This window comes from Ictalurus furcatus, chromosome 26, assembly GCF_023375685.1.
Source record: "Ictalurus furcatus strain D&B chromosome 26, Billie_1.0, whole genome shotgun sequence".
In the NCBI taxonomy this organism is placed as follows: domain Eukaryota; kingdom Metazoa; phylum Chordata; class Actinopteri; order Siluriformes; family Ictaluridae; genus Ictalurus; species Ictalurus furcatus.
Window position 1 is genome coordinate 6,214,848 of NC_071280.1, and position 24,850 is coordinate 6,239,697.

At 38.2% G+C, this 24,850-nt stretch overlaps 1 protein-coding gene across 3 annotated transcripts; it reads right to left on the bottom strand.

Moving 5' to 3' along the window:
• Positions 1 to 1,528: 1,528 nt before the first annotated feature.
• Positions 1,529 to 24,840, bottom strand: mpc2a (mitochondrial pyruvate carrier 2a). 3 transcript variants are annotated; one of them, XR_008384752.1, is made up of 6 exons: positions 24,542 to 24,840; positions 22,801 to 22,841; positions 16,296 to 16,380; positions 15,424 to 15,535; positions 4,629 to 4,841; positions 3,471 to 4,463 (listed from the first exon to the last, which is right to left on the bottom strand). XR_008384752.1 is itself a non-coding variant. In XM_053615196.1 (5 exons), exons 1-5 carry the CDS (start codon positions 24,729 to 24,731, stop codon positions 10,171 to 10,173), a joined length of 477 nt encoding a protein of 158 aa, XP_053471171.1. In that variant the 5' UTR covers positions 24,732 to 24,840; the 3' UTR covers positions 9,205 to 10,170. The 3 variants fall into 3 exon arrangements, 2 of the variants coding, with proteins under 2 accessions (XP_053471170.1, XP_053471171.1); XM_053615196.1 differs by lacking the exons at positions 3,471 to 4,463; positions 4,629 to 4,841 and adding an exon at positions 9,205 to 10,219; XM_053615195.1 differs by lacking the exons at positions 15,424 to 15,535; positions 16,296 to 16,380; positions 22,801 to 22,841; positions 24,542 to 24,840 and adding an exon at positions 1,529 to 3,464 and having other exon boundaries at positions 3,645 to 4,463; positions 4,629 to 4,785.
• Positions 24,841 to 24,850: the final 10 nt, after the last annotated feature.

A 24,850-nucleotide genomic window follows, 5' to 3' on the forward strand; every position in this document is an offset into this window, starting at 1 on the left:
GTTAATTATTAAATGTGATGAAATTGGTATACAGTGCTGTGATTTCTTATGTTTTTGTGTATATCTCATACTAAAGAGTTTTAGATCTTTAAAGGAAATAGAACAATATTTCAGAACAACATCAACCAGAGTAAACACACAATACAGGTTTTTTTTTTAATTGAATTTAAAAAAGTTATCCAACACCTATCACCAGTATGAAAAACTATTTGCTCTCTTAAACGTAAAATCTGGTTGTGTCACCTTTAGCAGCAATAACTACAAAAAAATGCTTCTGATAACTAGAGATCAGTTTTTCACTTACTTCTAGGACTAGAACTTACTTCTGTGCTTTGGGTCATTGACTACATTTAAATGGACAGCAACAATCTAATTATTGACCTTATTCTGAATAAGACAATCTTGTGATTAAGGTGTTTACATGAGCTGCTTTTAGAATATTCTTTCATGTTCCCGTTTTACATGTTATAGAAAATAAATCGATTAATGGCACACGTCATTACGTCCCCATGCCACGCTGTCTGACGTTCCCTCTAGAATTTCACGTATTTCATCATACAGTTCATCTTCATTAGGGTACCATATACAGTTTCAGGTGTTTCATTTTTAACTGAGCTTCCTACAGGGTAGCCATAGCTTGAGATCCCTTGTGGACAGCCAGACCCTCTGTCCTGGATGATACTTGGGGCGGGATGTCTCCCTCGGTCAGCCTGGATGCGTTGGGTTCGAACTGCCCCCTACAACCTGAAGTCAGCACTGGTTCACACCCTCTCACTCCTCCTGATCTAGTTGTTCACCACTGGAACTGCAGATGGTTCTCCTGACCAAGGGAACATGGTCATGTAGCTGGTAACCCATCACGCATTGGATGGGAGGAATGAATGAGAGAGTTCTGTGCATACTCGGCCCATGGCAGGAAGTCACTCCATTTGTTCTGCTCCAGGCAGCAGTAGGTCCGTAGGTATCTGCCAACTTCCTGGTTTGGACATTCTACCTGTGCACTGGCTTGTAGGTGATAGCCTGAGGTGAGACTTACATTGATGTCCAACTGTCTACAGAATGCCTGCCACACCCAGGATGTGATCTGTGAACCTCGATCTGTCATGATGTCCTCTGGTAATCCATGGACCCTGAACACTTGGTGAAACAAAGTGTTTGCTGTTTCCATACCAGTGGGTAAACCTTTTGAAAGAACAAGTCTGCATGATTTTGAAAAGCAGTCAATGATTACCAGAATCGAGGTGAATCCACTGGAGTTTGGCAGGTCTGTGATGAAATATACGGACACGTGGGAGCATGGTCTTTAGGGTATTGGCAGAGGCTGAAGCAATTTTCTGGGTGTCATCTACTGAGCACATGCTGGACAAGCTTTCACATAGTGAGTCACATCGGAATTTAGAGTGGGCCACCATTATGACTTATGTACCAGTGTGATCTTCCTCTGGATACTGGGGTGTCCTATGCTCAATGAAGTGTGGACCTACTGAATGGTTCTGGGGGGGGGGGGGGGGGGAGTTGGGTGGTGAAGGTTCATCCTGTTGTGTTCTCTGTATTTCTTCCATGATGTCCCAGCTGATGGGTGCAATGATGATGAATGGTGGAAGTATGCATACAGGGTGAGGTTGTGTATGGGGAGGATCATGCCTGTTTGAAAGTGCATCTGCTTTGCTATTGTTGCTGCCACAGTGGTATGTGACAGTGAAGTTGAATCGAGTAAAGAACAATGACCAGCGGGCTTGGCGTTGGTCCAGTCTTTTAGCTGTCTTGATGTATTCAAAGTTTTTATTGTCTGTGATGATTTGAAGCGGATGAACTGCCCCCTCTAACCAGTGACACCACTCTTCCAATAAATTCATACATTTAAAATCTGTATCCCGTGTTTATATATTTCTGTAAAGCTGCTTTGAGACAATGACCAGTGTAAAAAGCGCTATACAAATAAAATTTAATTTAATTGAATTGAAGTCTGCTCAGGGTGAAACTTGCTAAGGTACATTCAGCTAAATATCAGATGTTCTGTATGTATATTTTTGACCTTGTGATGATTCCAGAAAACCTCAAATAAATTAAAACTTGTGAACCAAATTCTTGTTTTTTACATTTTTTATTAAAGTTGTAAGTACAATAATTCTGCCCCAGAAAAAGAACAGTTCAAAGAAATTACTGAAAACCCAATATTGCCATGACATTCATGTCCATGATGAGTATATGTAAACTTCTGACTGCAACTGTATATACTGTGTATATATATTTTTGTATGTACAAAGTTAAAAGATATAAGTTATGTAAATTTTAAGTGGATATAGACACTGAATACATATTGCCTCACACTGTACATACTCATATTGATGCTTATCTCAAGATGATAATGAAATTGCTTAGTATTATTTTTCAATGTAAGAGGATAATTGTATTAATGGAACATGTATTTACATTTACATTTATTCATTTAGCAGACACTTTTATCCAAAGTGACTTACAAATGGGGAAATACAAGCAAAGCGATATATCAAGCGATAAATCAAGTGGAGAACAATAATCAAGTGCTACCATGCAAGATTTACAATTGAGTTCCAGAAAAGCAAAGCGTGCAGAGTAGAGGTGTAAGTGCCAGAATAAGGTTTGTTTTTTTTAAGATAATATGGGGTTGGCATTTTAGGGGTTAGTTACATGCTCACAGAAGGGGTGGGTCTTTAGCTGTTTTTTGAAGATAGTGACAGACTCTGATATCCGGTTTGAGGATGGAAGTTCATTCCACCACTGGGAGACAATTAGTTTGAAGGTTCTGGAAAGGGACCTTGAACCACGCTGAGTAGGCACTATTAAGCCTCAGTCATTAATTGATCGCAGATTGTGTGAGGGAATGTAAGCCTTCAGGAGAGTGTTGAGGTAGGGGTGATGTTCCAGACAAGGTCCTGTACATGAGCATCAAGGCTTTGAATTTCATGCAGGCGGCTACAGGAAGCCAGCAGAGGGAGATGAAGAGGGGTGTGACATTTGGTTCTTTTGGGCTGGTTGAAGACGAGGTGTGCTGCTGCATTCTGAATTGTCTGAAGGTGTTTGATGGAGCTGGCTGAGAGGCCCAAGAGTAGTGCATTGCAATAGTCCAGTTTTGAGATGACAAGATTAGTTGCCTGGACTAGTTGCTGTTTAGCCTGTTTGGTGAGATAGGGTCTGATTTTCTTGATGTTATACAGAATAAACCTACAGGACCGTGCAGTTGTTGAAATGTGGTCTGTAATGGTCAAGCTGTCATCAAAAGTCATCCCAAGGTTCCTGGCTGTCCTGGTTGGCTTGAGTGTGGTTGAGCTGAGCTGTACCATGAGGTTGTGGTTGATTGAGGGGCAGGCTGGGATGACGAGAAGCTCAGATTTTGCCAAGTTGAGCTCAAGGTGGTGTTCCCTCATACAGTTTATGTCAGACAGGCAAGCAGAGATGCGTGCTGAGACGGTTGGATCATCAGGCTGGAAGGACAAATAGAGCTGGGTGTCATCAGCATAGCAATGGTATGAGAAGCCATGAGACTCAATCACCTGGCCCAGAGATGTAGTATAAATAGAAAAGAGCAGTGGACTCAGAACTGACCCCTGAGGAACCCCAGTTGTGAGTTGTTGAGTTTCAGAAATACCTCCCCTCCACAATACCTTGACGGATCTGTCGGAGAGATAGGATTCCACCCAGCGCAGAGCCATTCCAGTGATGCCTAGGCTGGAGAGAGTTGACAGGAGGATCTGATGATTCACAGTGTTGAAAGCAGCAGAGAGGTCGAGTAGGACCTGCAGTGGGAGAACTAGGGGAAGGGGGAGGAAGGGGACAGAGAAGAGAAGAAAAGGTTTTGAAGAGAGTGCGGGTGTTGGGAGAGCTGCCAATCTTCTCTTGGTAGTATACTGCTTTAGCAGTGGAGATGCTATGCCTTTTCCTTTCAGCTGCTTTTAGTTTGGCCTGATTGTTACGCAGAGCTTCTGAGAGCCAAAGGCTAGGGGGTGATGTGCGAGCTGGTCTGGAGGTTAGGGGGCAGATGCTGTCAAGAGAAGAGGTTAGAGTGGAACATAGCATGTCATCTGCTGTGTTTAAGTCCAGTGAGGAGAGGTGGCTATCTGAGGGAAGTGAGGTTGTCACAATATGTGAGAAGTGTGAGGGGGAACATCAGAGGCAGGGGTGAATCATTTTTGGGAAAATGGTAACAATTTATTACCTACTTCAATAATGTACGCACCCTGGAGGTGGCTTGAGGGAAGGTAGATGGTAAATGCTAATCATCTTACTTTTTATCTTTTTTTTTTAAATTGTTTGTTTGTTTTTTGGTTTGTTTGCTTGTTTTTGTTTTTTCTGTATGTTTGTTTGTTGTTGTTTTTTTGTTTCCCCCTTTCTTTTGGTTTTGGCTGTGATTATTTTGTTGGGGCCGGGTATAGTGGGGTTGTTGGATGGGGTATTATGTAAAATGTGCTTTTCCAATAAAAATTCTACGACAAAAAAAGAAGTGTGAGGGGGAAAGGGAGCGAAGATTGTGACAAAAGGAGATAGAAGGTGGAGACAGTGAGGGGGTAAGGGAAGAGAAATAGAAAACTGGATAAAGAAATGGTCAGAGGTGTGGAGAGTAATAATAAGATTTTGTGTGGTGCAGTTACATGTGAGGATGAAGTTGAGCTGTTTGATGGCTTTGTGAGTTGCTGGGGTGGTGAACTGCTTGAGGTCAAACGTGGGAATGAGTGCTAGAAAATCAGCTGCATGTGGCTTGTCCAGGTGAATGTTGAAGTCACCAAGGACCACAAGAGGAGTTCCGTCATCCGGGATAGTGGACAGTAGCGTGCCAAATTCTTCGATGAACTTGCCCAATTGACCTGGAGGACGATAAACAACAAGAAAGTGCATTTTAGCAGGGTCAGTAAATGTAACAGCATGAAATTCAAAGGAAGTGTAGGAGTAAGGTATTTGTTTCAAACATTCATACAAAGATGCATTATATTCATCCCCAGCACTATAAATAGCATCGAGAAGTCATGATGACATCATAGAAGTTGCTATTTTTGGAACTTCCTATATTTTGACTCAAAAGCTCTCACACACTGATATCGGGGCAAAGAATGTAACTCCTTTATTATCACAGCCAGACACTTTAAACATCATTAATGTGTGTGTGTGTGTGTGTGTGTGTGTGTGTGCTGTGCTGAACTAAAAGTGCTGCTGTAGCATTATTGCATTTTGACCTTGAAGCATGAGATGATTGGCCATGGACTGTTTGTGTTGCTAAGGAAACAGTAACTGCTGGCCATTGCTCAGGCAGATTATCTGCACCTTGTAAATCACTAATGCACAAAAATGAGCATTATGTTCTCAAAAAAACAAACCAAGAAAACAATTTATAATTGTCATTAGCACACATATATTTATTGTGGATAAACATGAAACAACATGTATCACACAGAGTAATATGTCATAACCATATAACAGATAAGCCGATTATACAGGTTATATTCAAGCACATCTTGCATATCAGTTATTGCTATGAGAGTAACATAAATATAGTTGCTCACATATAGGTAACAAAAGTATAGGTACTAGATGTATGAATAATAGACTGATATAATTTATAAGGCCCTTCACATTATAATAAATGGCTATTCAAACATGCATGGTGGTACATGTAGGCCCCATTTATACATTACACTAACATGTAATCTGTACGAGGGATGTCATTATCTGAATAGTGTACATAAATGCACACAACAGGCAATTCTGTCTGTCAAATCTGTCTAAAATAATGTCAACAAATCTTCAACTAAAACATGTTAAACATGTTAACACATCCATGTCGGATCTGTCTAAAATAATGTCAACAAACCTTCAACTAAAACATGTTAAACACTTCAACTAAAACATGTTAAACATGGCGAACATTCAGGTTGTTCAGTGTGTTGAGTTTAGGATGTTAAGTCATTCCTCCTCCATCATTTGTAATAGCTTTATTTGTGATAAATGTATATTAGTTAGCTCTCTGATGGAAAAGATTGCAGCATTAGAGGTGCGCATCCAGATGCTAGAGAGTGAGAGTGAGAGCAGTGTAGTTTCTGTAGGGGAAAATCTGGATGACAGCTAATGCTTTCAACTCTGATTGGTGATGTTCACTAGCTGGGGTGGCACAATTTTACTGGGTCCCTCTGCTGTTTGTCAATGACTGAGCTGAAATAATTAATAACCATTGGACTAAACCATTTTTAGGGAGGGGAGAGGAGATATTTGGAAAACTTCTTTCACGGAATGGCATGTTTATGTGGTTTTAATTAAATTCTCAGGCATACAAGCTGAAGTTGTAAAATATATACTATTATTATTATTATATATAGCGTAACTACTGGATTTAGTGGGGCCCGCTGGGCAGTACAATTGTCTTTATTATACTGGGCCTGTAATTGTCACCACCTTTCACCCCTACAGTGATGGCTCTGGCTGGTGTTAATGTTTTAACTGCTCCTACTTTAGCAAGTATGCAAGTGCAAGGTGAAATGCTTTTGTCCTAAAAGCTAACACCTACCTTGGTGAGTGAGAAATCTGGGCCTAATCCTATGTTTTTAATATTATAAATGTATGTATTTTAAGTACAGTATCCCACAAAAGTGAGTACACTCCTCACACTTTTGTAAATATTTGATTATATCTTTTCATGTGACAACGCTGAAGAAATGACACTTTGCTACAATGTAAAGTAGTGAGTGGACAGCTTGTGTAACAGTGTAAATTTGCTGTCCCCTCAAAATAACTCAACACACAGACATTAATGTCTAAACCGCTGGCAACAAAAGTGAGTACACCCCTTAGTGAAAATGTCCAAATTGGGCCCAATTAGCCATTTTCCCTCCCCGGTGTCATGTAACTTGTTAGTGTTAGAAGGTCTCAGGTGTGAATGGGGAGCAGGTGTGTAAAATTTGGTGTCATCGCTCTCACACTCCCTCATACTGGTCACTGGAAGTTCAACATGGCACCTCATGGCAAAGAACTCTCTGAGGATCTGAAAAAAAGAATTGTTGCTCTACATAAAGATGGCCTAGGCTATAAGAAGATTGCCAAGACCCTGACACTAAGCTGCAGCACGGTGGCCAAGACCATACAGCGGTTTAACAGGACAGGTTCCACTCAGAACAGACCTCGCCATGGTCGACCAAAGAAGTTGAGTGCACATTCTCAGCGTCATATCCAGAGGTTGTCTTTGGGAAATAGACGTATGAGTGCTGCCGGCATTGCTGCAGAGGTTGAAGGGATGGGATGTCAGCCTGTCAGTGCTCAGACCATACGCTGCACTGCATCAAATTGGTCTGCATGGCTGTCATCCGAGAAGGTAGCCTATTTTAAAGATGTTGCATAAGAAAGCCCACAAACAGTTTGCTGAAGACAAGCAGACTAAGGACACGGATTACTGGAACCATGTCCTGTGGTCTGATGAGACCAAGATAAAAGTATTTGGTTCAGGTGGTGTCAAGCGTGTGTGGCGGCAACCAGGTGAGGAGTACAAAGACAAGTGTGTCTTACCTACAGACAACGACCACTGCCTTGCTAAAGAAGCTGAGGGTGAAGGTGATGGACTGGCCAAGCATGTCTCCAGACCTAAACCCTATTGAGCATCTGTGGGGCATCCTCAAACGGAAGTTGTAGGAGCACAAGGTCTCTATCATACACCAGCTCCGTGATGTCATCATGGAGGACTGGAAGAGGACTCCAGTGGCAACCTGTGAAGCTCTGGTGAACTCCATGCCCAAGAGGGTTAAGGCAGTGCTGGAAAATAATGGTGGCCACACAAAATATTGACACTTTGGGCGCAATTTGGACATTTTCACTTAGGGGTGTACTCAGTTTTGTTGCCAGCGGTTTAGATATTAATGGCTGTGTGTTGGGTTATTTTGAGGGGACAGCAAATTTACACTGTTATACAAGCTGTACACTCTCTACTCTACATTGTAGCAAAGTGTCATTTCTTCAGTGTTGTCACATAAAAAGATATAATCAAATTTTTACAAAAATGTGAGGGGTGTACTCATTTTTGTGAGATACTGTATATAATATCCTAGTTAATTACAGCAGAAGATGGGTGTGCTACTTAATTTTCTTATGACAAAAAGTCATGTAGGCTACAGGTACAGCAGAAAGTTGATTATTTGGGGAACCCACCAGCAGATACATAAGTCGGTGCCTCTGCTATCATTATAAGCCTATATTAATAGTTTCCACATCTTTATGCCTGGAGTCTAAATTTGATTTGGTGCAGTAAATTACTTCAATAAATACAATAATTTAATGATTCATTGAGGACTTTAACTTTATAAATTATCTCAGTACCTTAGTACCTTATAATTATATTTCAATACATTTTGGAGACATTATACCATTTTATGTGTATCACTATGTGGTGGGCCAAGTCTTGCTATCTGCTTTAGATTTCTCAGGCTTATGATTGAGCAAAAACGGACTCATACTACCTTAATTTTTTGTGATTGCAATAGTGATTGTTGGCATTTTGAATTTTCACACATTTTTTCGTAAACTTTATGAATCATAAAGCTAATCAGGCAAATGCCAAAAATGACCAATCAGTGGTCTCGCATCATTTTTTTTTTTTTCCTCTAGCCCATTCATTTTAACACCCTTATGGTTAAAATATAACCCTACATTATGTGTATAGTTGCATGAAGACTACACACAAATTTCGCAGTTTTCTTATTAGAGCATATAAACAAATAACATTACTTATGTAGAATGTAAGCAGAATTTTGTCATGCTAAATATTAGCCATCTGTTTCCTTTTCTTCTCTCCACTGTGCTTGCTCAGTGTGTCTTATTTGTAAATTGGCTACAGCGTTCCCCATGGAACCCAATATTATTGTTTATCAAACTGAAGATTATCAAACTTGCAATTTTGACAAATACACTTTCTATTGTGTTTAGGGCCTACCTCTACTGTGCTTTGTAATTGAATCTTGGCCTTTTTCTGTAAAATAGCATGGTAAATTATTTTACAAAATATATTAATTCAGTACTTCATCTTAGATGCTTGTGTTGTTCAGTGTTCTATTTTCCAGATGTGTAGATGTTCATGTTAGCATGCACATTTGGAGAGAGTGATAGTGAGAGTAAAGTGGGGAGAGATAACTATAAATTCTTATGATGCAATTTGATTATGATATCTCTATGTATTTAAATGAAAAGTAAATTACATACATGTGAAAACATATTTTAATGAAATGAAGCAGTTTATTAAGAATTCTTTAGGCTGTTTGTATCCCTGCTGCTATAATTGTGGGTAACGTGAGAAATAGACTTTTTTTTTTTTTAAATCCTTCATACATACAGCCCATTCAGTTTTTGCCTTTCTTAGAATGCATAGAAACAAAAAATAAATAAATAAAATTTGTCGGTTGTTGGTGCTGTTTGTGTGTAACTTAAACTGTGGTTGCTGTAGTATTGCTGTAAGATAGTAAACATTTGATTAGATGTCTTTACATAGGTGTCCTGAGATATTGCCTGTAAAGGCCACCAGTTAAACTAAGATTTTAGAAAAATGTGCACAAATATTTATTGCCAACATTTCTTTTTACCATGTTAATAAATATTTTAGATTGCGCTTACAAAAAAAGAATGTTCCTGAGAGCCAGGGATCGATTAAATTTGCGACCACATTTACAAGGCTTGCCTCACAGCTAATACGGATCATTGCAATATTTGATTATAAAAATTTGAATTTAAGAGAACATGTAATTGTTATAATTGTTATATTCAATCTGTCACATTTCAGTAGTCATTACGATTAAATTTGCGACCACATTTACAAGGCTTGCCTCACAGCTAATACGGATCATTGCAATATTTGATTATAAAAATTTGAATTTAAGAGAACATGTAATTGTTATAATTGTTATATTCAATCTGTCACATTTCAGCAGTCATTAGATGGAACTTGAATGGAATATAGTAGAATGGTGAAGTTCTTCATACTCATGAGTTACCTCAAATGCATTAAGGCAAGTTATGACGTAAAGATGTAAAATATGGATTCTTGACATTTGCAATAAGAAATAAAAACCACAAAACCATATACATTGTTACAGTTTTCTCTCCCTTTAGTTTTTCACAATGTTTCATTGAATTCATGATGGTATCCAGTAAATTCTGTTCCTTTCAGCTTCAGGACTGCTGCACTTCATCTTCTTTCTGCTTTAACTGCTGATTGTATCTATGAGAGAGAGAGAGAGAGAGAGAGACATCTCCAAATAAAGGTATATGCATACCTGGTTACATAGTTAATCATTCTATTATAGTTACATCTTAAAAAATACTGTGTTTAACATTATTTTATGGTAGTATTTAGTGGATACTTTAGTGGATTCACATAATTATTTCACAGATATATATATATATATATATATATATATATATATATATATATATATATATATATATATATATATATATATTGGTTGTTAAATTTGGCAAAAATGTATAGGCAACTATAGTATATATAGTCCCTGTAATTGTTTTATTCTCACACGTAAAATAAATGGGAAATGTGGCAGCTTACTTTGCCCAGTTCAAGGGTTCCTAAATTAGGGGTGGCGAAACTCACAAGCTTCTCTTTTTTATTTATTTATTTATTTATTTATTTTTAAAAAACACAGTACTAGCGTAGTTCTTCAATAAAACTGGACACATTTCCTTGTCCGTCTACAGTACCTCTGCTAAACCAACTAGCGTTTTCTCAAATCATATCATGTACAATTGTAGACCATTACTGAGTACTAAAACTAACCTCTTGTGTTGCCTTCAAACCTACCAAAAGCTTTGTTACGCTTACCAGTTTCTTGGATTTTCAAGATTTAAATTAGAGTTTTTGATATTAGACAAGGCTGTGACAACAATCATGACAGTGGTGTAAAGTTTTAAGAGTGACAGAGCTTGTCAATGTGTTTAAAATCACTAAACATTTTACAGTTCAACTTTGAAACCTGACGGACAGGCATGCTTTGGCTCTGACGTGCCATCTAGTGAATGTCACTTTTAAATCTTCTGGATGTGCATAAGATATTTAGGAGAAGACTGACGTCGGTTTCTTATTTGCAGCTTCTTATTTGAATTTCAATTAAATTTGTTGCTGTAAAATAAATTGCAGATGTGATATTGTGCTTGAAGAGGGCACTAGTAAGTCTTTTTTTTTTTCCCAAATTTTGTCAGTTTGAATCTGTGTTAAGAACCACACTGCCAAATTATACCACTTGCAGAAAGAAAGTTTTACCTACTTTGTTGTTAGTATAAAATGTGGGAAATAAATGTCTTGCTGAACAATTTCCACCCTTAAAAAAATATACTGTTTGTATATAATTCCTAATTTTCCTATATGAGTCAGAATTAAGCCTAGTATTAGAATTGTGTTGCCTTCCTAATTAATTTGCTTGCCATAACACACATCATAAAAGACAGTGCTTGCCACCATTGTCTGGAATATTTATAGCATCCTGCCTCATACATAGAAGGACTTCAGATTCTTCAAACGGTAAAGTAAGCTCTATCCTTTCCTTTATACTGCCTCTGTGTTATGTATCCAGTCAGGCCTGCCCTGCCCCCAAGATAATTGTAAGTATTCAGCCCAATACTCTGACTCCTGCCCATCACTGACCCCACTATAGCAGTGTGATCAAAAAATTTCTGCCGTTGGTACATGTGAGTTGTACTAGAAATTTGAGTTGTACAGTGTGAACACAAAAGGTGTTCCAAATCTTTTAAAATGCACTTAAAAGAAAAATAATGACTGTTGGTGTCTTGTTGCAGTTCACATGACAAGTTTACAAGGGTCACCATCACATCAACCTGGATAGCAAACCACCCACCGCTTCCCTAATCCAAAAGAAATAACAAATATGTATGTGGTCAAATACTATTAATAAGTCAATGTTGTGGTGAAATTAAACTCTAATAAGGCAGGGCTCGTGGATAAGGGTGTCAGTTTGGTGGATTACTAGCTCACTGCAGTCCCATGGATAAGCTCTTGCTCTGAAGCCTCAAACCAGGAGGCACAGTATACCTACGCCAATGCAAGGAAGGACAGAATAACCTAACACTCAATTTTCAACCTCTTACTTAAAAAAGCACAGAGGTTACATGTTTACTCGTCTCCTTTTCCCAGCAATTTGACGTCCTTTTGTGTCACAGTTTTGAGGTTAATCTTTTGGTCAAAACCCAAGATTATTTTGAATAGCTCTTTTACAGATGTGGCCATTGAAAATGCATGTCAAAGGAAAAGGGATCCTGCAATTTTATGCGGCATCACGCTCATGCTGCGGGCGAAGGAAAGACAAGACCAGTAGGTCATGTTTAATTTAAAGCAACACAGCTTCTAGTAGATACAATTAGTTCTGCCAGGACATACAGTGCCTTCCACTAATATTGGCACGCTTGGTAAATATGAGCAAAGAAGGCAGTGAAAATTTGTCTTTATTGTTTAACCTTTTGATATTTTGTTAAAAAAAATATTCACAAAAATACTCTGCTTTCATAGATATCAAACAATTGCACACACAACACAGGTGTATAAAAATCTTTTTGTTAAATATAGGTTTGCAACAATTATTGGCACCCTTTTAGTCAATACTTTGTGCCTTTGCTAAGATAACTGCTCTGAGTCTTCTCCTAATGCCAATCACCTATCACCCATGTGAAAATCTAATTGTCCCCATAAACTTAAAATTCGGTTGTGCCAGTCCCAGTCCCTGGCCTGGGCAACTTTTTGGGCAATAATTGAGGGAAACATGGACATGTTTGCTCATGTCTGCTCTGGTAGAGAGCAGAATTCATGTTTCCCAGGCCAGGGCCTGGGCAGCTTGCAAAAATTGAGGGAAACATGAAACAGCAAAGCATCCACACATCATCACACTACCTCCAACATGCTTGACCGTAGGTATGATGTTCTTTTTGGCAAAATTCAGACGAGCCTTAATGCTCTTCTGGGTTAACAGTGGTTTTCGCCTCGCCACGCTTCCATGGATGAAATTTATAGCCAGTGTCTTTCCAATTGTGGAGTCAAACAGTGACCGTTATTGATGCAAGAGAGGCCTGTAGGTCCACTCATGTTGTCCTTGGCTCTTTTGTGACTTCCTGGATAAGTAGTTGCTGTGCTCTTGGAGGAATTTTGGAAGGTCAGCCACTTCTAGGAAGGTTCATTACTGTGCCGAGTTTTTCCATTTGGAGATACTGGCTCTCACTGTGGTTCTCTGGAGCCCCAGAGCCTTTGAAATAGCTTTGCAACCCTTCCCAGACTGATGTATTTCAATCACCTTCTTTCTCATAATTTCTGGAATTTCTTTCAATTTTGGCAAAGTGTGTTACTGGGTAAGACCTTTTAACCTTCATGCTGTTGAAAAAGTTCTATTTAAGTGTTGATTTGATTGAACAGGGTCTTCCGTAATCAGGCCTGGTTTCTCAAACTATTTAGTATGAAATATACACAAAAACAGAAGAAAGCAAATAATTTTTCACAGCACTGTGTTTTAGCCTATCAACTGATTTCTCAAAATCTGTTTTGAAACATCATAGCATATATGTTAAATATGTTTAGATCATCTAATAACCTTTAACATCCATAAACAGTTTAAATATTGTTTAGAATGACTTTATAGGTCAGCTGTTGTCACTTTATAGATGGATTGTTGACTTGTTATAGAGTGTATACAGTGGACTATCCAAATAAAACATTACTAGAGAGAATAAAAAAAAGAATAATGAATAGCCTCTGCAGGCAAAATGTCATATCTACAATCATTTAAGGTGCAAGGGTGAGCTCAAATAAGGAGCCAACTGCATCACGTGTTTAGGATTGATATAAGTATTTACTAAAAAGGAGAGAAAAACTGCTGTAATGTTAGTGGAACAGTGTACTGTATTGAAAGGCAAACAGATGCTGTGTCCCAAATGTCCATTTTTAAGTCATGTAAAAGATATACAGTGCCCTCCACCAATATTGGCACCCTTGGTAAATATGAGCAAAGAAGGCTGTGAAAATTTGTCTTTATTGTTTAACCTTAAATTGACCTTAATCTTTTGTTCAAAAAATTCACAAAAATACTCTGCTCTCCTGGATATCAAACAATTGCAAACACAACACAGGTTTATCAAAAAAAATCTCTTTGCTAAATATAGGTGTGCAACAATTATTGGCATTTTTTGAGCAAAAGATCAAAATGTTAAACAAGAGAGACAATTTTTCACAGCCTTCTTATCTCATATTTACCAAAATGCCAATATTAGTGGAGGGCACTGTATATATGTGCAACATCACCGCAAACAAGTTTAAGTTGAAAAGCTATCATACTTGATTTTTGCTGTAGGCGTTTATCTAGTAAATGTCTAGAGTATCCTTGTAGTAGGCAGTTTACAGCATACAGTCTAGCAGTTTCCTGTAGAGCGAATATCATTAACCAGGGTTGCTACATTTAATCAAAACTACATCTCATATCCACAGAAAAAACTTGATAATAGCCCAAAAAAAAACACTGGCATTTGAAACGTGGGATACATTTGTTTTATTTTTTTGTTTCTTTAGTGTTTGTGTGAAAAACAAGGTCACAAAAACCATGAAAGGTTAAGAAAAAATATCTTTGTGGTTAATTAGCTTAATGTCAGACAAAAAATATGGAAGGAAAAAACTTGAAGGAAATTTGTTCTAAGAAAACAAAACTTTATCCAACCTATAAACTTACCATCCTCTGCATAGCCATTATTCTTAGGGACATGTTTCCCTTCGCCATCTTCCTGACTGTGCTTAAGGATAAAATACAGCTCTGATTCTTTCCTTAAATGTCTTAATTATTGTCCTAATTGTGCATATGGGCAGTTTTAGGTGTGTAGTTTTTATTATTATTATTATTATTATTAGTAGTAGTAGTAGTAGTAGTAGTAGTAGTATTAGTATTATTATACCTATTAGCTGATTTATAAAGGGCAGCACACTTTCATCTTATTTTGCTGTATGGGAAATCTGCATCTGTGTCATTTCATATTTAGTTTAAGTTTATCCCCCCTCGTATTTTCTGTCTGAGTTCAAATTCAAGTAAAGGTGGCTTTATTGTCATTTCAACCATATACAGCTGGTACAGTACACAGTGAAACGAAACAATGCTCTTCCAGGGCCATGGTGCTAGATGAAACAACACCGAACTAAATAAGACTACAAAGACATACACAGGACTACATAAAGTACATGTGTGTGAATGTGTGCAAACAGTGCAGGACAGTACAACAATGACTAAACAGGACAATAGGCACAGTAAAGGACACTGCAGCACTGAATAAGTAAATAAATGTCAGAACCAGTAGTTTTAGACTAGTATAGTTACACTACATGTTAGGAATATTAAGATACATGAGATATAGTAATGCATGCACACGTACCTCCAGATTCTCAGGAGTTGGATACTTCCACATAAGCCCAAAAAGAAGTTTACTGCAAAGAGTGCCCAGTTCTTGGGAATGATTACCAAGCAGTACCGTGACCATATGAAGCCTAGAACAGAATCATGAAGGAATGAGCATAGCAGGCCATTTTTTATATTTTGCATGCAACTTCACATGTTTTTGTGGCTTTGAAATACAGTGTCATCATGTGTGCTTGCTAGACAAATTTGCCATGTCTAGAATGTCTATTTAATCTTTTATGGATTAAAAAAATACATAAAAGGCACTTTGCACATGTGCATCTTCTAGCTCACCCATTTACTTCCAATAATGTGATTGTGAATGTCAAAATGTCAAATATGCTTTATCCAACATGCCTGTCTTATTACCAGTATAATTTTTCTTCAACCCTTACTAAATTGCCATTTTTACCAGGGAACCCTGCCCTCCTGGTACAAATGTCAATGGCAAATTTGTGACAGTGCCTTTCTGACATATTCCAGAGAAGACATTGTCAAAGGAATGCAACAGAAATACCAGACTGATGCACAAACCAGTTGTTACTTTTTGAAGATATCTGAATAGATCCCCACTGTGGTAGTCACTGTGACTGTGAGAATATTTTATCTGTTTAATCTGAGGATTTCATTCAAGTTCTTTTTTGGCCACATAAGTGTCTCATGTATACTCTATGAGCCTAAATTGATACAACGTTTAGATATCATAACAATAATTAAAGAAAGAAAAAACTGCACTACTGTTACTATTTCTGCTCATGGAAGAGGAGACATATGTCCTGAAATGAGAAACTGAAACCTCCAAGCCACCCCAAACCTTAACTTCCAGAACACATTTTCTTGATCCACTACCTGTGGCTGTGATGACACATGATTGGGATAAACTCAGCTTTTCTGGTGGACGTGTCATATCAGAAAAGCCAGCAAAAACCAAGCCCTGCAGACAGATGAAGGAGAGAGAAGAGGAAGAGATGGGAAGAATCAAGGCCTTAACATGAAATTACTGTACAAGTACACTATATTGGCAAAAGTTTGGGAACAGATGAGCATCACACCCATATGTACTTTTTGAACATCCCATTCCAGATTTAGTCTCCCTTTGCTGTTATAATAGCCTCCACTCTTCTGGGAAGGCTTTCCACTAGATTTTCGAATGTGGATGAATGGGCAAATCCTCACAGCCACACTCCAAAATCTAGTGGAAAGCCTTCCCAGAAGACATTAGTAAAGGCAGGTACTGATGTCATGTGAGAAGGCCTGGGATGCAGTCAGTATTCCAATTCATCCCACAGGTGTTCAGTGGGGTTGTGGTCAGGGCTCTATTCAGGCCACTCATGTTCTTTCACACCAACCTTGGCAAACCTTGTTTTCATGGACCTCGCTTTGTGCACAGGGGCAATGTCATGCGGGAATAGGTTTTAGTTCCAGGGAAGGGAAAGTGTAGAAAGACATTCTAGACAATTCTGTGCTTCCAACTTTGTGGCAAGACTTTGGGAAAGACCACATATGGATGTGATGGTCAAATGTCCACAAACGTTTGGTCATACAGTGTAACTAAGTTTGGAAGTACTCATTCAAGTTCCTGGACAAAAGTCATAGATATCAGTAGTGCAGTACACATCAAACCAGGACACCAACTACTAAAACTATATGTAAGTAGGTTTTGAGCAAAGGAGCATTTAATGTAATATATAAACATTACTCAAAATCGTGTGATTATTAGCAGCAGATTCAGATTTAACCATACCATCTCTAAGTATTGGAACAGCAAGGCCAATTCTTCTGCATTTGTTGTTATAAAGGATAAACCAACATGAAAACCATGAGGACCAGAGAGCTGTCAATAGGAGAAAAGCAAGCCATTTTGAAACAGATAAGAGGAACATTTTATCAGAGCCATTGCACAAGAATTGGGCATTGTCAGTACAACAATTTGGAATGAAAAGAAAGAAACCACTAGTGTACTAATAAGCACATATTGAACAGAACCAAGAAAACAATAGCAGTGACAACAACAACCTCCACAGGGCAGGGGTGACGGTATCACAATCCACCATTCAAATAAGACATAGAAAGCAGAAATATAGAGGCCATAACAAAAGATGCAAACCACTCGTAAGCAGTAAGAAACACAGAGAAGAGCCACAAGGGTTCTGGAACCAAGAGTAACCTCTACCAAAGTGCAGAGACAGCAAGGATCTGCTCATGATCCAAAACCTATGAGCTCATCGATCATGTAAGGTAGAGGTAATGTCATGGTTTTGGCTTGCATGGCTGCTTTTGGAACAGGCTCACTAATCTTTATTGATGATGTAACTCATGATGGTAGCAACAGAATAAATTCAGAAGTCTACAGAAACATTCTGTGTGCAGATGCATCCAATATAATTTGGAGGACCTTCTATTATGCAGCAGACAATGACCCAAAACACACTGCCAACACAACAAAGGAGGGAAAAAGGTGGAGGGTTTTAGACTGGCCAAGTTAATCACCAGACCATAACCCAATTGAGCATGCATTTCACCTCCTGGACAGGGGACTAATGGAAGAAAACTCTGAAAACAAACAACAACTGAAAAAAAGCTGCGGTACACAGCAAAATCACCAGTGTTGATTTAACACCCACAGTGTTGAATTCACACCCTTCAGTGTTTATATGAGTCCATTGGACTCATATAAACACTCTGGGTGTTAATTCAACACTAGGGATATTGCTGTGTACAAGCCTGGGAAAGCAACACAAAAGAAGAATGTAACAATTCGGTGATGTCAGTGGGTTGCCAGTTTGAAGCAGTTATTTCAAGAGAGGAATATGCAACCAAATATTAAGTTTTTTTCCCTTTAAGGTGCCATGTTCCAAGTTGTTTAACACATCTACATTAAAATATCATAAAGAAAGCTGAAATTCTGATCTATCGCCAGATCATATTCATTTTTTGATCTAAAACCCAAATGTCTTTCGGTATATAGCAAAGAACTGGTCTTGCTGTTCCAATACTTTTGGAGGGGAATGTAGTTGGAACAATATTGAAGTTGATCTGTGTGCAAGATAAACTATAATAACATAACATACAGCACCTTTTATAAGAATCCCCCTTGAACCTTTCTATGTTTTGTGGTGCTACAACTTGGAACTGAAATGGGGAGCTTGTTGCTTGTGTTGGCATTTAAATTATACTGTTCCTTTCTTTTTCATTGATAATTTTGCGCTATCATTCACATTTGTTGGGAGTTTCACTTTCCCTTCTACCATATTTACATTTTTTCAAAGAAAGCTTTTGTATTTTGACTAAAGACAGCAAACTGAGTCCATCCATGTCGGATCCGTCTAAAAAAATATCAATTAATCTTGGTGTATACCAGGAGCCAGGGTGCCAGACGAAGCAGGTAATCTAGGCAAGGACAGGCTTTCAAAGATAGTTGTTCAAGAAGGAGCTAATGATATACACCTTCATCAGTCAGTGGTTACTAAGTGTAACATTGTAGAGGTGTGTAAATTTGCAAAGGCGATGTCCGATGCAGTACTATGCTCTGGCCCCATCTCACTGTGGCGTGGCAATGTAGCTTACAGCAGGTTATGGTCGCTGAACTGCTGGATGTCCAGGCGTTGCTCCGAAAAAAAATGTGGGCTTTATAGATAATTGGAGCAATTTTGAGGGCAAGGCTGGCCTGTTAGGGCAGGACAGTATACATCACACTCGTGAAGGTGCTGCTCTCATTTCTTTCAGCATAGCGCATAGTCTCAGAAAGGACCTAGTTAATCGTTGACAATCGAGAGCCAAGCCCAGGGAGCAGACAAGCAGGCAAACCGACCTTACTGCTAGCTGAACTGAGTCGTCACCTAGGTTCCACAATATCGAGACTGTGTCTGTTCCCCGAGCTAAACAAAAACGTAGACATTTTCAGAAAGTTTGTTTTAGTAACCTAATTAACATAAAATTTGATCATACTGAATGCACAGCCAGCACTTTTGATCTGAAGGTAAAACTGATAAATATTAGATCTCCTATGTCTAAAGCACTTATTGTTAATGAAACCATTACTGATCAGGAGTTTAATATATAATTAAACCAAATGAGTACATAGCACTAAATGAAGCCAGTCCTCCTAGGTACAATTATATGCATCAGCCCTGTCTAACTGGCAGAGGCGGTGTCGCACTAATCTATAATGATAATCTAGTGGTCACACAAAAACCTTGTCATAAAATAAACTCTTTTTAAATTCTTTATACTAGTATAACATATGTAGCCACAAAAAATAAGTCTACCGAGTCTATTCCTCTAATTATTATTTACAGACCCCCAGGTCCATATTCTGAAATCCTTGCTGAATTTGCAGATTTCATCTAAAACCTAAAACCTGGTTGTTTCTCTAGACAAAGCGTTAATTGTTGGTGGTTTTAACATTCATTTTGATAACCCGGAAGACCCTCTGAGCACAGCGGTTGTGTCCATTCTAGTTCAGTAGGGGTTAATCAGAATGTTATAGGACCCACTCATAATGGTGGTCACACTCTGGACCTGATACTAACATATGGATTAAATATAGAAAATATAGTCACATTTCACATCTCAGATCATTATCTCATCTCATTTAAATTGCGTGTTGATCATAGTATATGCACCTTGCCACGCTACCGCATCAAATGTACATTCACGTCAGCTACTGCACAGAGTTTTATCAATAACCTCCCCGAGTTACCAACTATGATTGGATCACCGTCTGATCCCAATGAACTTGCTCAGGTTACCGAATGCTTAGACTCAACGCTCCGCTACACACTAGATACGGTAGCTCCACTTAAAAGGAAAATAATTAGGGACAAAAAGCTAGCACCCTGGTATAACGAACACACGTGCACCTTAAAAAAGACCACTCGACAATTAGAACATAAATGGCATCAAACCAAATTAGTAGTATTTCAAACAGCATGGAAGGAGAGCCTCCTGAACTATAGAAAATCTCTTAGAGCTTCTAGATCAGTCTATCTCTCCACCCTAATTGAAGATAACAAAAATAATCCTAGATTCTTATTTAATACTGTAGCAAAGTTAAATAGGAATAAAACCACCACAGAAACATGCACACAATCATTATATATCAGCGATGATTTCATGTTTTTTTTAATTGGCAAAATTTTAAATATTAGACAAAAAAATTCTAACTATTAATTTAAAACCAGACAGTCTTATAATTAACCTTGTAGATAATAATATAACAGTATCAGATCAACGACTAGAAAGTTTTACCACCCTTCGAGAGACTGAACTAAGTTCATTAATTTCTTCATTAAACTCATCAGCTTGTATACTAGAAGTAATCAAACCCCTTCTAAAAATAATACATTCTTCCCTTAGAACTAGCTACGTACCTAAATCATATAAACAACAATTATCAAACCCCTGATTAAAAAACCTGACCCCAACCCCTGTCAATTGTCCAGCTATAGGCCAATATCAAACCTCCCTTTTATCTCCAAGATCTTAGAAAAGGCTATAGCACAGCAACTATGCTCTTATCTACATAGGAATAACCTTCATGAAATGTATCAGTCAAGATTTAAGCCTCATCATAGCACAGCGCTCGTTAAAGTGGTAAATTATCAGTATTCTGGCCTCTGATCAGGGTTGTGTCTCCCTGTATGTTGCTTGACCTTGGTGCAGCTTTTGATACCATTGATCATACTATTCTCCTTGGCAGACTAGAAAATGTTGTTGGTGTTAAGGTTTGGTGTTCCGCAAGGTTCTGTTTTAGGCCCATAGCTTTTTTCTTTATATATTATTTGTAAATGGAATTTATTCATAAACATGAAAGTAGCTTCCACTGTTATGCTGATGATACTCAGCTGTATGTTTCATCAAAGCCAGATGACAGACACCAGCATAACAAAGTTGAGGAATGCATAAAAGACATTAGACACTGGATGCTTATTAACTTCCTTTTACTTAATTATGACAAGACAGAAGTACTTGTACTAGGACCACATGCAGCTAGAAGTAAGCTTTCTGATTAAACAGTAACTCTGGGTGGCTTTTCTGTTTCATCATGTGCAACCGTAAAAAAACTTGGTGTGATTATTGAGTCCAGTCTTTCATTTGACGCTCATGTAGATATTACAAGGATAGCCATCTCAGAAATATTGCTAAGATAAGAAATATAATGTCACCACATAAAAAAAATGCTTTTGTCACTTCTAGGTTGGGTTATTGTAATGCCTTACTGTCTGGATGTTCCAGTAGGAGCATAAACAAACTCCAGTTAGTCCAGAATGCAGCTGCTAGAATTCTTACTAGAAAACCAAGAGTACCTTTGAAGGAGCTCAGAGGAGAGAAACTGTTCACAGGAAAACCACAATCCAGACACTCCCCAAAGCTGGGCTTTATGAAAATGTGGAAAAAACAAAGTCTGTCAAAGTACTACGTTTGACAGAAACCCAACACTGCTTATCACCCTGAGAATACCAGCTCCACAGTGAAGCATGGTGGTGGGAATGCTTTTAATCAGCAGAGACTGGGAAACTGGTCAGGTTTGAGGGCAAGATGAATGAAGCCAAATACAAGGCAATTGTAGAAGAAAACCTGTTACAGTCTACATGAGACTTGAGACAGTGGATGTGTCCTTCCAACAGAACAACAGCCCTATGTCTACTGCTAAAGTTACATCGGAGAGGTTCAAAAGCAAGAACCTGAATGAGTTAAAATGGCCCAGTCAAAGCTAATTATAAAATGGCTTGAGAATCTATGACAAGATTTGTAAATTTCTGATGAACACCTGGCAGAGCTTAAGCAATTTTTCTAAGGAGGAATGGGCAAAGATCAACATCAAGCTCCTGATAGAGACACATGCTACGTTAATTGCAGCCAAAGGTGGTTAGTAATACAGGGGGTGAATACTTGTGCAACTAACAAATGCCTGCTTTTCTGTTTAACTAGGCTTTAATTAACAATAAATATAATTTGCACCTCTAACTGTTAATCACATTATGTAAATCAAATGATAAAAAAAAAAAGTTGAGACTCTTCAATATATGTTTTTTTCAACAACAGCCAGTTCACTAAGGCCAAGACAGCTGACAGATGGATAAGCACAGCTAAGCCATTACCAAAATAGCTATCTGCCAGATATCAACATTTGGCCAGGCATCCTGGTGAGTAGTTTATAGTCTGAATACAAATTTCTAGAGAGAGAGAGAGAGAGAGAGAGAGAGAGAGAGAGAGAGAGAGAGAGAGAGTGTGAGAGAGAGAGAGAGAGAGAGTGAGAGAGAGTGTGAGAGAGAGAGAGTGTGAGAGAGAGAGAGAGAGAGAGAGAGAGAGTGAGAGAGTGAGAGAGAGAGATTAAATAAGAAGTTCTCACCCATTTAAAAACTGGTGCCCAGAAGAAAACTGTCTTTGGTCCTAGAAAAAAAATAAACAAATTATTGGAGAGCTGAGAGCTGTGGAATTTTAATAAATATAACATTTTCTGTAGGGTAAGTGCATGAGGTATTATTGTGGCAACCACGGGTGCAAGAAAAAATGGGAAGCCATGGATGACAGTCTGAGGCTAAGACAACAGGTACAGTGGAAGACCCTGGGTTTTAAGTCTCACCTCTGGAGGCATTTGGTGGTTAAAGGACAAAAATAACATACACTGAAAACATTTCACATCCATATTGATTCATTACATCATTTAGCATATTAACTCGGATGTGTACGATTATTCAAAGAATTTCAAACTCAAATCTATGTACATAACACAAGTATAATGTAATAACAGAACAAATATTATACCATTGGCCAAATAAAACTTGAAAAAAAAAAAAAAACCCAACTTGAAACTTGTTACTCTGCTGACTGTATTTTTCCTTTATGATATAAGTGATACTGGAAGATTCTGACTAACAGTAGGTTTTATTATATTTGGGTGACTGTTTAACTTTTTAGTGAGCATAGGTCAACTACGCCACATTTTACGCCACCAACATTTTTTTATGCAAAGCACTAGTAAGTCTCAACAACAGAACAATCTGGTTGCAGTTAGATAAAAAAAAAAATTAATGTTTAATTAGTTGGTTTATAATAGAGCAAGAAAATACAACACTAAAACGAAAGAAAAATGCCCAATTTTCCAAAACGCATCATAAGCAAATTGCATAAGCATGTGATCCAAAATCAATGCTGCACACATGTTTACAGCCATGTGAAAGCACATAGAAACCAAAGAAAACCAATGTTATGAAGATATAGGTCATACACAAATTATTTAATGTCTACAATAAATCACATTTTCTCTTATGGCCTTGGTGTGCGGTGAGACATGTTTAAAAAAATTATCGTGAGAAAGTGTATATTTAAATATTATTTTATGGGACTGATATACTGGATAGTATTGCAGGAACAGATTTGTTTTTGTTTAATGTTGTTTCCAGGTAATGAGGGGCACCATTTGGTTATTGTTATATCCATTTGTGCAACAGAAATATAGGCAAGGCAAAATAATTCAGTGTCAAGCTGTTACAAAGCCTGTGTGAGCTCAGAAGGTAACTAACAACAGAGTCCTTATTTAGTGTTCAGCCCAAATGAGGCATAGGATTGAGTGGCTATTCCGATGCACAATGCCCACACAGTCTTTGTGTTGCTACCATACATTCCTCAGTTTTCATTGTGACCTTCTAGTCAAGACTGGTGTTACTTTATCTGATGCAACTCACATTTGATGTTGAAAGACTGATGCAAGTAGACCAGATGGAACTCCTGCCATCAAAGAAAAGTGACTTTCTGTTATCTTCTCAAATCAATTTGTTTTGTAAATGTTAGCTTTTCCAGGTTTGCTCATGGCAGTAGATTGCAGCATGTTTAACATGTAACGCAGGTGACCATTAGCACCATCGATCAAGGTCAACCCTAACACAGATGACCATTAGCACCACTGATCAAGGTCAACCAAATATTTCCTATAGCATACACCACATAGACTTCTTCTATAGCATACACCACATAGACCATCTTCTTACAATATTCCTTAGTGTACACCACTTCTCAGTGTTTAGCATGGTATTTTGGTTCCCTATAGTGGTTCCATTCTTCTTGTAAAGCCATGTAGAACACGTGATTACCTGCTGGATGGTTGTACAGAGGTCTCAGTTTAGGCGGAAGCATAAGCTCGATTCTGTCCAGTGTCCTGTGATATGCGACTCTTAAACCACTGGAATAATAACGTCGCAGTCGTAGGAAACCTCTAGCGCCATTCATACTGATTCTAGCTGTCGAACTGATTCCAGAGAAATATTTAGTCACCCGGAACATGTTCTGTCAAATGTGCTCCACCCTCCGGAACGACCTATCACAATATCGTCTGAAAAGTTGTCACTACGCCCATAAACGTGCTACTAAATTTTAACCGGAATTACAAACCACGTACAGGG

What these genes read in the sequence shown, in the direction of transcription:
- mpc2a (XM_053615195.1), bottom strand. Translation starts at nt 3,692, where the DNA reads ATGGCTCTGCGCTGGGTGGAATCCTATCTCTCCGACAGATCCGTCAAG. An exon ending in TCTCCGACAGATCCGTCAAG is followed by an intron (nt 3,465 to 3,644) that starts GTATTGTGGAGG and finishes TTGTCCTTCCAG; the next exon opens with CCTGATGATCCAACCGTCTC.